Source organism: Gambusia affinis, linkage group LG02, assembly GCF_019740435.1.
Source record: "Gambusia affinis linkage group LG02, SWU_Gaff_1.0, whole genome shotgun sequence".
In the NCBI taxonomy this organism is placed as follows: Eukaryota; Metazoa; Chordata; class Actinopteri; order Cyprinodontiformes; family Poeciliidae; genus Gambusia; species Gambusia affinis.
The window spans coordinates 5228280-5243457 of NC_057869.1; the positions used below are offsets into that span (position 1 = coordinate 5228280).

At 36.2% G+C, this 15178-nt stretch overlaps 1 protein-coding gene across 4 annotated transcripts in view; it reads right to left on the bottom strand.

Moving 5' to 3' along the window:
* The window catches only part of kcnq1.1 (potassium voltage-gated channel, KQT-like subfamily, member 1.1), a 47704-nt gene extending 32972 nt beyond the window's left edge, over window positions 1–14732 (bottom strand). For all 4 annotated transcript variants that reach the window (XM_044098157.1, XM_044098149.1, XM_044098153.1 and 1 more), the window contains exons 1-3: window positions 14111–14732; window positions 5465–5555; window positions 372–498 (exon numbers count right to left, since the gene is read on the bottom strand). In XM_044098157.1, coding sequence (XP_043954092.1) covers window positions 372–498; window positions 5465–5555; window positions 14111–14466 — 574 coding nt within the window. In that variant the 5' untranslated portion in view covers window positions 14467–14732. The remainder of the gene's footprint in view (window positions 1–371; window positions 499–5464; window positions 5556–14110) is intronic.
* Window positions 14733–15178: the final 446 nt, after the last annotated feature.

Below are 15178 nucleotides of genomic sequence, written 5' to 3' on the forward strand. Positions count from 1 at the left end.
AATAAGACAATACAGGTTTATTTTAGGATAGAAACAGATTAGAAAAAGAAAACATTTGGCTTTTTTTAATTCAAAGTAATTATATTAATCAGGTAAAATGTGAAGGTGTGAGTAATAATAATATTCACAGTGGCACATATAGGAATAACCACCTGGAGGCACAAATCTCAACAATAGAAACTAAACGTAAGAAAATATTGCAATGACAGTTTTAATTTCATGCTGAATTTGTCTTAACTATCTCATTTTAGGAAGAGGCTCAGGCTACATTGCCGGTTATTGTTTAAAAATTGCAAGAGTGGGTGAGGAGTGACATGTCTGCTTGTGTGCATGGGTAGAGATATACAAGTGTATGGGGATTGTGTTTTCACCTATAATAGATATTGGCTTCCTGGCAAAGCGTAGTCGGCCCCAGATGCCAACATATTTACTGCGGCAGCCTGCGGACCAAATGCGGACGAAATATTCCACACCGAAGAACACCACAAGGACGATCTCCTGTTAGACAAATGAGGCAGAGGGACAGAAGGACAGAAAAACAAACATCAGATGTTGTTGCAGGTTACTTGGTGCAACAGCACCTGAACAGCGGTTCAAGTTTGTGCCTCCTTTGCTTTAAAACAAATATGGTTAAATTATAAATGTGAGCACTGCAAAGCTTTTCACAGTGTCTTAATCTTGTCAACACAATTAATTAAGGATTATTGATTCTCCCCCAGAAGAGACGCCATTTGTTAATGTTTTATTCGTGTCACCTCATGGATGAGTTCTCTGACTCGTCTGCAGTGCACTTGTGCCTGATTAATATGTGACTAAGACATGCTTGTTCAAAAAAATCTATCTGTATTGTGTTGTTTTTAAAGAAGGGTTCTTCAGATTGTTTTTCATCTGATTTTTCTATGAAATTATTACTGTTGAAGACTGTGATTTCCTGATGTAAACAGAGGCATAGATTTTATAAAAGATGGATGGAGCAACAGAATATGACCTAATTATTGAGTGTACCTCAGCAGATAAGTAAATTGTTTATGTTTAACTGGCACCAAATTATGGAATTGTCCTTTGATTCATCTTCTGTCTATATGTAGTTAATTCTGATTTACTGGTGCATGATATCTAGTGGCTGCTTGATCATTTTTAAAGGTGACATCTATGGTTAGGTGCCATGGAAAAGGCTTAGTACTGTATTTAAACAGTACAAATATGTATATATATATATATATATATATATATATATATATATATATATACATATATATATATATATATATATATATTGACAAATCAGGAAAAAAAATATTTTGGAGCAACCTGTATAAAACAAGCAGGTGTAGTTCATATCTGGTAACATGCACCATATTCCGGTCAAACCAGTTATCCAAATTTCAATCAAATTTATTAAAGAATTCATAATATAAACTCTAACTTGATCTAGTTCAGTTCTGGATCTTGCATATATCAGAAATCTTGCATATACTAAAGCTGCCATTTAAGCCCTTTATTTTTTTCTATTTTTTTCTGCACAGCTGGTCGCTACTTGCATGAACAGTCTCAATTCTGATTGTTTTAGTATCTAACAATAAAATCTGAAATAATAAAATGACAATAGAATATATCATAGACACTCCTCACTTCCAAAGCTTTGTAGTACATTAGATTCTTTGTGATTCAAGTTTTTGTGCATCATTTAACAAAACAGATTCCAATGTGTTCATTATGAACACTCATGGTGATCATTTCATCACAGATACAAAAGTAGTTTGAACACTTTCATACACAGTACAAACATAGCATAATGACCACCTGCCAAGTAGTTTGGAGAACCCAATTTTTTGGGGGAAACAGACGTCACCAAAACATGAACTCCACCAGACCCCTAACGGCATGCCTTGCTATTCGATACCAAGATGTTAGCAACAGATATTTTAAGTACTGTAAGTTGTGAGTCCAGATGTTATATTGGCTTGAGATCTGAGAAATTGTGAGATCACACCAAGACTTCAAACTTTCTCTGCCCATGTGTTACGAAAACATGCTTGTGTCACATACAGATATTACTTTTATACTTCAATGTAATTCCATCTGTTAATTTTTTTTTAATTCATGGTGATTGAATACATTCAACACAATGGTCTTCAACTATTTTATTTTCATCCAAGTTTATTTCCACCTTACAATAAAGAAGGACCACGAGGTGAGTCCAGTGAGTAGAAATTAATGATATTTTGTAAAATGCAGTTTCATCCAGCTATGTCTTAATATTTGACAGCCATAAAGAAAAAGAACTGAGAGAAAGTCAATAGCCTCTTCAATTTCTTTTTTATGATGACACTATCTACGGAGTGAATGATGGGAGAACACTAAAGGGTTCTGACAAATGATGTTTCCATGTTGAACTGAGCATTTTTTTCAGCGGTGTTCTTAGTAGTGCTTTCTTTATCAGAGTCAATGAATATAAAATAGCACAGTTTGAAAGGAAAATTGGATGAATAATATGTTTAATTGTACTCCCGGAAGCTAATGTTCAGCCAACTGCTTCATTTCCTAATTTAATCACTGGTGGTTTTTACTTTGCCGTTGAAAAATAAGCTGCCTTTCCAAAGAAAAAGCAACAGACCAACAGTGAGGGATAAAAAATATGCACAAACCATTTTCACTCACTTAAATCTGTAAGATATTAGTCAAAGGAAGCTAATGCGTAATCATCTTCTTTTCACTTCATTCTAATGTGTTGATTGTTTTTTTCCTTTTTTTATTAGGTAAAGTACAAATATAATGGATTTAAGTTTGTGTTTGTGATTTGCTAAATGTGGACATAAAATAAAGTTTTAGAATGTGCCAGATAATTCTTCAGAATTCCATTAAAAGATAGATATTTGTGAATAAAGATATAACAATTAAAAAGAATAAAACCAATACATCTTTCTAACCTCCAAGTCACATAATGATCACAGGCCCACCTTCTACTGCTCCTACTCTTCCTTTTCTCTCATTACAGAAGCCACAAGGAGAACAATAAATCTAGGATTCCTCCAAAAGTCATTTCCCCCACGCAGAGTTTAAGTCCCAGGGTTCCTCACGGCAACATTTTTGACCCAAATCAATCATCATTTTACATGCAAACTTTGTTTATACTCCCACTTATGTAATTTCTTAGAAGACAAGGAAATCAGCAATGGGAAAAAAAAAATCTTTATTACTAATTAAAATTTGAAGTTAATATCTCATCAAGGCATTGGGAGTATTTCTCAGAATTACAATTCACTGTGAAATTTGACTAATTTATTTAAATGGTCCATATTTTCCATCCTAAAAAGTGAAAAAAAAAAAATCTTTGGAGCAGACTGCCAAGCATCTGACCAAAAGCACATCAGCCAGAGCTGCATCTCAAAGCACAGGGCAGTGTGGTCTCTGTTAACCTTGAGTGTGAAGGAAGAAAAAAGGAAGACAAAAAGAAAGGCTTATGTCATAGAGGAGGAATGGATGAAAGGGGTGGAGGGTCAGAGAAAATCTCCCAACTAGACAGCACCAACTACTAAACAGTCCCCCTGGGTCAGAGAACGAAACAGATGAATGTCTGGGATTTCTAGAGGTTCAGTCGTAAATATTAATTATTCATTATCTGAGTCGAGAAGAAGAATAGGAAGATTAAACATCTCCTGAGAGAAAACCTGAGGTGGAAAATATTTTTGCAAAGGAAATGTCTATTCTCCGATTGTGTGATAATGATAAAATTAACAATTCTTCATTTTAATTACTGATCTCATTCACACAATCATGTTTTACTGTTTTCCTCATGAAGCTGATAATATACTTCTAGGATGTGGCATTCTAATATAACAGCTCATGAAGCACTCGTTCTCTTCTCATCAAAATATTCTCAATTCAAGGTGAACTTGTCACATGCAGCACTCTTCATTTCTACACACAGTAAATCCTCAGCTCTTTTTTATTCCTTGAATGGGTTTTCTTTCATCTGAGTTTGAGGGACTCAGCCACTACCCAACAATTCCCTGGCTGAGAAGATTGGGGTTAAGTTTATCCCTTTAAATATTGATTTTAGAAGAGTTGCGTTATATCTGCTAAGCCAGCAGGACACACTGAAATTGTTTTTAAAAATGTGTTATGCAGTTCCATTTAAACAGTTTTATTTGAGTCAGATTTTTTAACCTGTATGCAATAATATTACTTTTAAGGACATGAGATTTGATTTTTGTGATTTTTTTATATTAAGCATTTAACAAATTCATTGACAGATTTTATATTATTACAATTACCTAATCAATTTGCACCAACACAATTTCTAAGTTGGTGTTTTTCCTTCCAGATTAGCTTTAGTTTTTAATTCATACAGTACCGTTCACAGACTTTCACACTCAAAGTGTGTATTTTTTGTCGCTATATGCCATGGTATTTTAATGAGATGGAATGTTACGAATAGTTAATTTACGTCAGTAACTTATTTATCTACATGAAACTCTACATGGGAATTTAGCTTTATTCAATCACAGAGGAAGTGTTCATATTTACAGAGTATTCATCCACAAATATTTTTTATTTACTTGATTAATCCTATCCAGAGTGTAAAGCAAGATAAACTCAAAGCAATGAAAAGACTAACAACCGTCAACAAATGCATAATGGTAATGTGAAGCATAAAATAGTAGTCTTCGATTGTGGGTGGAAGCTGGAAAACCTCGAGAAAAGCCCACACATTTACAAACAAAAGATATAAACTCCACACTGAAAGGCAAGATCTTTCACAGAATGTTAAAATCTTTGTCCTTGTTGAGATTTTAACATTCACCTTCAAGATCTGTTTCAAGAAGGTTATTCTTTGCTCTACAACACAGCCTTACATAGCATTTAGTAAGAGTTGATGCTAATTGTCTGGATGAAATTCACAAAGTTTGTTTCTAACGACAATATTGGCGGATGTGCGGATCGAAAAAAAATTCTTCTTTGTTTTTATCACTGATTGAATCAAAAATAGCTACTATGTGCACTATAATAGTGCACAATATACTATTAGTACCTATAGTATATTGTTTTTAATATAGTTAAAACAATATATTTTTAATATATTGTTACATTAAAAACAATATAATATGTTTTTAATATGATATTTTTGTCACCTTTGTTTTAAATGCCAATGATCATTGCTTTTTCGGGCATTTTTAACTTTACCAGAGTATTCCATGTAAGTTGAGTTTATAGTTTAATACTCAGATGGAGATTGCACCTGAAGGATTTGTTGCAATGACAAAAGTGGTATTTTTATGTTATGACTGTTGTGTTTTTAATGGTTATGGGTTGTTATTAGCAGCATCTTCATGTTTTGACATTGTATTTACATTACAGCTTTATATTCTTCCTCCTTTATGCTATATTGGGACTTAACTTGCAGTTTCATTTTGCTGTAATCTTCTATTAGGAATGTCAGAATATTTGAATCTAAACTTACCATCCAGAAGAGAGTTGTGTGAGCCAGAGCTTGGAATTGGTCGATGGTAGAGAGGACACTGAGGATCAGACAGGCCAGTACTATGAGGAACCTGTATAGATCAAAGCAGAAAATGTCTTGATTGAAAAGTTGTTTATGTTAGAAGTCGCATTCTATATTCTTGTGGGAGCTGAGTCTATAATTAAGCTGAACTGAACCGTCTACACTAATAAAAAAGACTTCTCAAATCAAAGCTCTATGTTGCTTGCAGTCTGTCAGGCAAACATGAATCTCCTCAATCCCTGCTCATATTTATGTCAACGTTTCAGATTCTGATCAAAAGTGAAAAGCCTTAACTTTGGTGTTTAGTTCAAGTATCTGACAAAAACCTGAGGAAACTGTGCTCTATAGAGAAAAGTGAACTTTTAGAAAATGTATGCATTTAAATGCAAAGAACATGCAGAATGTGTCACATGTTCGTATACTGAATTGTACAACCCACTTACTCTATCTCTAAGTACTAAATTACTCTTTGACCAATATCCCTGTTGAGTTGAAAAGTGCTTCAAATGTGACAAAAAAGATGTTCAAAGCCCTTCAAGCCACTTATAAGAAAAAGAAAAAAATGCAATTCTTCAAGTAAAGGCTTGAAGCTGCTTTGACACTTCACCACAGAAAGAAGTAGTATCAATATAAATCCAGTTCTGACTCTTAGAGATTACAAATTTAGGGATGAACTGGATTTCATGAGTCTTTTATGAACATGTTTTTGAGATCTGAATAAAAAGAGCAGTTTGAATTTCAAATGTAGTAACTTGCATCCTGAAATAAAAGTCAGAATACAGTCTGCTACCCTGTGTATATCATTTTTCAGAGTTGTTCATAAAAGTCAATATGAGGGATCCTTCTCAATTTCAATCGAAGAAGAGGAAGTCAGGCAAGCAGGGTGAACTGCAATATAACTCACGAGCCAATCTCAACTTATTTCCTTGCTCTGATGTGTTTCAACCCATCAAGTGGGGCCAGAGTTCCAGTTTTCACTTCATTTGCTTCAGTTTTGTCTCTGTTATCACGGCTCAATTTGGATGATGGTGTTTCAGCGTTTCAGCTGTTTAACAGGTAAAATGGGAAATGAACTTTTCATGAAATTTTGCAGAAAGGTTGACATTGAAGGAAGGACAAACTCATTATTCTGCTGGCAAGAGGTGGTGAGAAATGTGAGGAAAAAAGCTTGAATGAAAGTGAATGAAATAGGAGATTGTGAATAAATCCAAAGGCTTGTTTTATACTTGTGATTCATTGACCTATATAGAAAGCAGCATGCAGTTAACATGGAATTAGAAGTAAATGTGATTTGCATAACAGCCGACAAGAAACAATCTGCCAGATGCTTTTCTTCGTCTATTATTGACAAGAGCATGAAAGAAATTACTGTATTGGCATCATCAATTCATTTTTTATACCCATCTAAGCTTAGTCAAGGTCACAAGGAAGCTGGAGCCTATCCTAGCTTTAGGGTTTCCACACATCCCTTAAAATGTGGAATCATTCTATATTTAATGATGCGTGTCCCGTATTGCTGAGTTGTCATAAACACAGGATCTTCTTGGACATCATCTTTACCACATCAACACGAGGTATAGCTACATACACTGACTTTCTCAGATACACCTCACTTAGACTGTCTTTTGCCTTCAAAAGTGCCTGAATCCTTTATGGCACAGATTCAACAAAGTGTCAGAAACATTCCACAAAGATTTTAGTACATATTGACTCGATAGCAAAATGCAGTAACTGCAGATCGGTTGCTTGCATATCCCTGATAGAAATGTTCAGTTTCACCGCATTCCAAAGGTGTTCTATTGGATTGAGATTTGTTGACTGTGGATGTCATTGGAGTACAGTGAACTCACTGTCATGTTCAAGAAGCTGGCTTAAGGCCATTTTAAGTTTAGACGTGGAAGTAGTCATTAGAAAATTGTCTGATCTGTCTGACCTTTTAGGCAGACCTAAGAAGACACTATTGCAGTAATCAATGCAACTAAAGAATTGATTCTTTGGGTAATTGACTGTGTTCTTCTAATTCTGAATCTAGACACAAAGGCAGATATTTCCCAACATTAATTTAGTAGTAAGTAACACTACCAGCAGGTACAATACTACCTGCTTGTGATCAGAATCACAAGCAGGTTTCTTTTTCACAAAGTAAAACAAGTATGTGCAGTATATATTTGCAAAGTGATTATATAATACATTTGCAATCTAATAGACTTCCCTGCCTTTTTAAATCTGCAACAGTGAACTAGAAACATGCATCACTCAGCAATTACTTGACAGGTCAGAACTTTATTTTAATTTATTTTTACCTCCTACCTCTTTGATCATTTCAATACCTGCTTTGTTTGTGGAACAAGAAAAGCTGAAATTTTAAGCATTGTATTTTCTGTACTTGTAAGGGGTTGTCTTATCTGCATATAATTAGTGCAATTATCTCTTAGAATCAAGGGTAGAAATTAAGCACATCACATTTTAAAAACAGATGATGTAGTATCTTGATGTGTTGAAAAAGCCCAAAAGAATTAAGTTAATTCTAAAAATAAAAAACAAAATCTTCATGAACTCCAATTTTGACAGAGAAAATATAGCACAATCCAGAGTTTCTGCATGCTGCAGTCTTGGGAATGTTAAACCCAAAAAAGATGATTGATGTGGAAACAGACAAGGAAATTCACAGACTTGAACATGAGCGTGAATTTTTAATGTATAATTTTTGCTACTGTTTTAGTTGCTGCTTGTTTTAATACTTGGTCAAAATTGACCACACTCAGTGTTTACAGTAAGCGTTGGACCTGGGGTCTTAGGAAGTAACAGTTTTTAACATTATCTTTAGGCAAAATAAATTCCATATGAATAAAACTCAGTGAAGAGTTTCATTGAAAAAAAAAATAAACACTCAGGTTTCACCCTGACATAGCTAAAAAGCTATAAGCTACTGGAACATTATCAAATTCTGTGGATCATGTTACTTTCAGATGAATATCTCATACTGCTATAAGCTTCAGGTTTAATAAGGAGACGATGTAGATTGTCCCTTTGATCCCCATTACTCTTGCTAACCCATACAGTAGATAATGGTAATTTACTGAACAAGTAGAATAATCACCATCTCAATGAGTTGCTGCTCTCTAGAGCAGAGAACATGTGGCTGTTATAACACTGCTGAGTTTGGAAATGATAACATTAACTAGATTTACTGCAGAGTCACTCTGTGTTATCACTGCAGAGCAGACAGACATGGATCCCATACATAACTGTGAGCATCCAAATTGTAACATTTGCATTATCCTCTCAGTGCACTTGGATGATATCTGTGAGCGAACCTAAAAATGGTGACAGCTGCAGACTGAATCTACACAATTAAGACTGAAATATCAAGGTAAAAAGTCACAAATGCCAAAATCCCTGCTGAATTACAGGGAGTCAAACCAAGGAAACAACTTTAAGATGTCTGAAACGCCATCAGTTTAAGATATAACTAAAATAAAATTCAGGAAATTGGCAGCAAATAAGAAAAACTAACAGAAAGGCTTATAAAAGAAAACAATGGAAAAGACAATAAATCCAGAAAAGCTTCAATGCAGAACAATGGAGAAGTAGACAATTCAACTTTGTGTCCATCTCATGACACATGGTGATACTTCAAAGTCAAGGAATTTTACCCAACATCAAGTTTTAACCTGTTTTTTTTTATTTTTTCAGTTAAACACTGCCAATATGTCAAATTCAGAAAATGAATACATTTTTGCAACTGTAATAGTGTATCTTTAAACCAAAAAGTGATACTTGCATAAAGCATGACATTTTATGATATCAATAAAAATTTGGTCCTTTGTCTTGTCTTTGAAGATTTCAACTTTTACTAAAGAATCATAAGTAATCACAGAGTTAATCCTACTCTAGTAGACCTGATGGAAAGTATGTGTAGCAACAGTTTTGCTTGCACGACGAAGACCCTTATCACTTCTTGCTACTGCTTCCCGTTTATTGAAGTCCAGCCAGGAATCCAAATGCCCCCCCTCTGAGCTAACACATACACACACAGTCAAAAACGTGCACACCACACGTCAACACAGATAAAAGACCGAGGAGGGATCTGCTCAGGGCTGCTGGATAACACCACTAAAGCAGATGGTCCTGTCTGAAATGACTAAACATGGTGACAAAACAACACAGTAAAAATGACACTGGAATCCCCTAAATTCTGCCCCCAGGATGTTGCATATGTAAATGAAAGTCTGTTTGTCTTCTGGAAAGTGAAAAGTAAAATAGCTGTGATAAATATTTAATCACTGGTCAATGCATGTTTATGTCATTATATGTGTGACAGAAGCAGTAAAAAAAAGCGACTCCACAGCAGAGGGAAATCTCCAAATAGTCATTCTGATATGGCAATAGCTATTTTCTCAGTGAAGCCCTATCTAGTTTATTTTATGTCATTTGCAATAACAATAAACATAAACAGTAAAACAATCCTCAGCTTTGACTCTTGCTTCAGTATTTATTTTGCAAAGACTTTCTAACTTGTCCTTCCCTCACCACTGACTGCTCCATCGTACTACAATTCCTTTACCTCAAGGCCCTTAGAAAATACAGCCTCTGTCTCTTTTTAGTGTAGCAACAGACAAAATAATACAATGGCTCAGCAGCACAGGCTTCACTGAACTCTAAACAAAAGCTCAAAGCATTCCACCTATCTATTATTGATGGACAGGCTCACTTGCACTCTGTTGTATTGTGTGTGTTTAGAAAAGAATAGAGTAAGAACAGAAATAATTCCTAAATTAACTTAAGGCTGTAAAATACATGGTGTAAGTCTTTGTCAAATTATCAGTCCAAAGTGCAGTCAGTATGTAAATAGTAGGTAAAAGTATGTTGTTATTGTGGTTCACTGAAAATGTGAGCATCTGTTGCAGATATTTGTAAATTGCAGATATTTTGGGGGTTAAGTTTGACAAGGTGTGGAACAACTGGAGCACCTTGAATTTGAAAAGAGAAAATCACACAATTGCAGTAAACAATGAAATAAAATACTAACAGTAAGTCAAAATGTGTCTTTAATGAAGACGGGTAACGCTTTGTGATCTCTTAGTCTTTTTGTTAAATCATTGATGCATGTCTGAACTTCCTCCCTCTGACTGTTTGTCAGAATAAGTGGTTTAGTTTAATAGAGCTGAGTCTGGAAAACACTTTGAAATATCAGTTTTCTTTTAACTCTCCCAGCTGACGCATCTATGCCCAGCATGTGGGGTGAATCCATGCTGCTGCTGACCAAAACATCCCATTTAGCTGTTTGTCACTCGCACAGAAACACACCAAAAAACGTTTTGCTGAAACAAAAAGGAGAATTAAATATGTATAACCATTCTATGTTTCAGTGCGACAATGGATTTTATCTATTCCATGAAGCTAAATATGTACTTGTACATATTTACATATTTTATGTACATGTATTGTACATAAAACATGTTATTCATAATATTTACCATAATGGAACAGATCTAAAGCCCAAGGTATACTCTATCACCAAACTTATGTATATCCAAGTGCAAACACACAAGAAACACTCTGATAAGGCTTTGAGTCACTTTGATGTTCGAGTTCCGGGTCAATGACAAGAACATGGTTGTTCATAGCTGCTGTTCTATCAAATATTTACAAAACAAAGTTCTGTAGTGAGCCCCAAATACCTGCAGGAAGATTTCATATCACAAAACTGTATGCTGATCAGTCATACTCAGAATATCCAGTACATCTGATTATGATAGCTACAATTTATGTAATAAGCATTTGCACAGTGCCTTGCTAAAATGTTTTTTTTACCATTTGAAGTTTACCACATTTTATCACAAAATATTTTCAGACTCCATGCAACTTGAGAGCATTTTATTGGAATTTTAAAAGATACACATACAAAGTAGTGCATAATTAGGATGTAAAACAAAAGTTATGCAATGCCTCAAAATGGTTTTACTAAGAAAAACAAAAATGAAGGAAGCTAAATACAGTGAAATCCTGAAAGAAATGTTCAAGTATGGGAATAACTTTAAAATGGGACAGAGGTTCAGTTTTTAGGAGAACAACCACTTTAAACATATAACTATAACAGCAAATAATTTTAGATGGGAACATGTTCATGTTCAGAATGGCTTAGTCAAAGTCCACATCTCCATCCAGTTGAAAAGCCATTCAAAATTTAGGTTTCTAGATATTCTACATCTGTTTAAATGAACTTCAACTGTAATGCAAAGAAGAAAGGACAGCGATTTAGTCTAGACCAGGGGTTTCAAACTCCAGTCCCCGAGGGCCGCAGTCCTGCAGTTTTTAGAGGTGCCACAGGTACAAAAATGCTGGAATGAAATGGCTTAATTACCTCCACCTTGTGTAGACCAGTTCTCCAGAGCCTTAATTATTCTATTCAGGTGTGGTGCAGCAGTGGCACATCTAAAAGTTGCAGGACTGTGGCCCTCGAGGACTGGAGTTTGAGACCACTGGCTCTAGACCTATGCAAAGCAGGGAGTTTCAATTCAAAAGACTTGAATTTTTATTGTTGAAATGGGACTCTAAATAATATTGACTCAAATGCCTGCTATACTTTATTCATTAAAAAATAACTTTTAAAAACCATGTGTCTCCATATTTCTTTATCTATTTATCTTATTATTTTACAGTTAGACAATATTTTGTGTTGAGCTAACTACGGGGTGGGCACTCCTGGTCCTCGAGGGCCGGTGTCCTGCAACTTTTAGATGTATCTCTACTTCAACACACCTGAGTCATATAATGAGGTCATTAGCAGGACTCTGGAGAACCTGACTCCACTTGGGAGGTGATTCAGCTGTTGGATTCAGGTGTGTTGGACCAGGGAGACATGTAAGAGTTGCAGGACACTGGCCCTCGAGGACCAGGAGTGCCCACCCCCTGAGCTAACATAGAAAATTCCAAAAAGATGTATTAAAATTTGAGGTGAGAAATTGACAAGATGTGGAAAAGTTCAAGATATATAAATGCTTTTGCAAGGTCAAACATGCGGTTTCATATGTTTCCACAGAAAATGTGAATTCAATTGTATTGTCCCTCAAACCAAAGCTGTATTTTCCCGTAATGTCAATTGAAGGGGCCATGAAATATATCCTTTATTTAACTCTGACCTTGTTTCTATCCACAGCCGGCTAACACAAACACATTTGGAAATATGAGACGTAGAAATCAGCCATGTAGACCTTCCATCACCACTTTTAGCACAAATGTGCAATTTCATGCTACAACCTGCTGCATCACTCTCACCAGCCTTTTACAGTCTCTCACACGGCTAAGCATTTACAATCAATACAAAAGTCATTGACATCATATTTGTTTTAGGGGGTGCAGGGAAAGGCCAATTTCATTAAACCCTTAGGCCAATAAAGTCATAACATTAGTGAAACAAGAACCTTCCAGTAACATGGCAAAGAATGTTGTCATGAAGAAAGTAGATGAGCTGCAGCAAACAGAAACATTGGATCCCAATAATGTAATGAAACTAGTCAGTAAGGACAGTTTTTCTAAACATAAGCAAATTAAACAAACAGAATTAAAAACTAACTATACGCAACAAGAGCGGGAAATGATATTTCTCAAGAAATATCATTTAAAGATCCAGTAATTCAAGGTCTCTCTTGAACAAAGACATTTTTAATCTCAACAAGACATACCTGGTTAAATAAAGGCTACATACATACATAACTGAACATAGAACGGTGTTTAACCATATAATTTCCTTACTGAAGTGCTCTGTGAACTTGCCGTTTAAATATGCTGGAGTTGCGTTAAGCTTGCTCATGTTCCCTTTGAGTCACTCAGATTCTAACCTGCTCCGACAGGCCGCGTTCCTCTGTGTCCCCACCGACACCAGAGGGTCACAGGGTAGCAGGGCGAGACCAGGCCAGTGCCTCCTCCACGGCATGCACCCTGCCAAGTTTAGCTGCCCGCTATCAGTGCCAGCAAGCAGGGATGGACAGCACACATGGGGGTGTGCTAGAAAATCCCATATCCCATATTCCAAAACCTTTGGCTGGTTATCAACTGCATCCAGTTTAAAGCTTGTGAGTTTCATGGAAGTGGATTGCATAAATTCAAAACATAGACGGTGATTAAACTTGATATTTCATCTTTGGTGTGCAGAAAGAAAAGAAAAATAACATTGCATCTGGCAGGAGAGATTATGTGTGTTTTAAAGAATCTCTCAGTACAATCCAGTAAATCCTCAATGCTTTGCTGGAAATTGAAATACAGATTGGTGCTTAGACAAAAAAACATGTTTCCAAATTAAAAATGTGTCTAATAGTGTCATCTCAGTGCCCCCAACATTTCATAAATTTTAATGGATCACATTTATTTTCAGCCTAGTCCTTACATCCTTCCCAGTGGAAATTGGAGATGCATGGCTATCTGATCAGCATCTTTCTTAAATTCAAAAGATTAACAGCTCTTTGTTGTAAGACCTCCCAATGCAACACTTTGCAAGTGCAACTAACTCCCTGTTTAATTTGAATCTGTTTGTAATAATCCCACGAAATACCCCGCGGATCCAGAAGCTTAAACGTAAAGAAGATTTGAAGAAACACTTACACTGTGAAGTGATACATGAAGCACTTCCAGCCAGACGGCCTTTCCAGAAAGTTATACACTCGTCCCTGGATGTAGGCGCGGGTAACAGCTGGGCGAACCCCGGTGCTGTACACCGACATCCGCACAGACATCCGGGGATGAGACAGGTAGGGGTCCAGGTGACCAGGGGGAGCTTCAACACGGGAGCTGCCTTCTCCTTGCATTGTGTCGTTGCTCCCCGCAGCTGTTCCTGATTCATGCCCATTGAATGCTGTTTCCGAGAGCTCCAAATCCGGTGGTCTCTTTCCACGTGCCACTCCTGAAAACTTCCTGGAGTTCTTTGTGTTCTCCCGCCCGGCAGTAGAAGAAGTAGACATCTCGGTATTCTTTCTTTCTTCTATAGCTTAACTTTTTCACAGTTTTTTTTTTTTTCGGTCACTGAGTTAAAATGACAAATGTTTGCCCATGTGCGCACACCTTCTGTTACGCGCCTGTTCGCACCAAGACGCATAAAACTAGAGGAGGCTATAAACTCTGTTATTAATGCTCTAGATCACAAGGACGTTTTTTTTTCCTCTTCCTGTATATAACTTCCCAGTTTTCTGGGTAGTTCAGGAAATGACAGGTCCCAGGCTTGAATGAGTGTCCCTTACCTCTTTAGAGCGCTTATCAGCCCGGAGTGCTGTCACCGGGCGGTGCGCTGCGAGCCGCCAGCTGTTCGGTCATTTGCCAACTGCATGGCTGTACTGTTGAAGAGCAATGCAGAGGCTGAACTCTGGCCTCTCCAAAGAATAAGCATTAAATACTTCACTTTGTGTAGACGTTTTTTATATGATGTTTGTAGTAGGCTAAATAAATAAACATTTCAAATTGGCTATTGAACTCACATTTTTGTAGAGTTAAATTAACTGGGAAGACTTTTGTAAAATCCCTTAACCTCACTTTAGATATAATTTGCTACCTCTAAAACAGCTTGCTATGGTCAACTTTAATATTTGTTGTATTTAATTGTAGATCATTATTTGATCACCCTTCCAAACCTAATCTTTCAGGGACACATTCCTCTGCTGACATCACAGAGGGAACAAG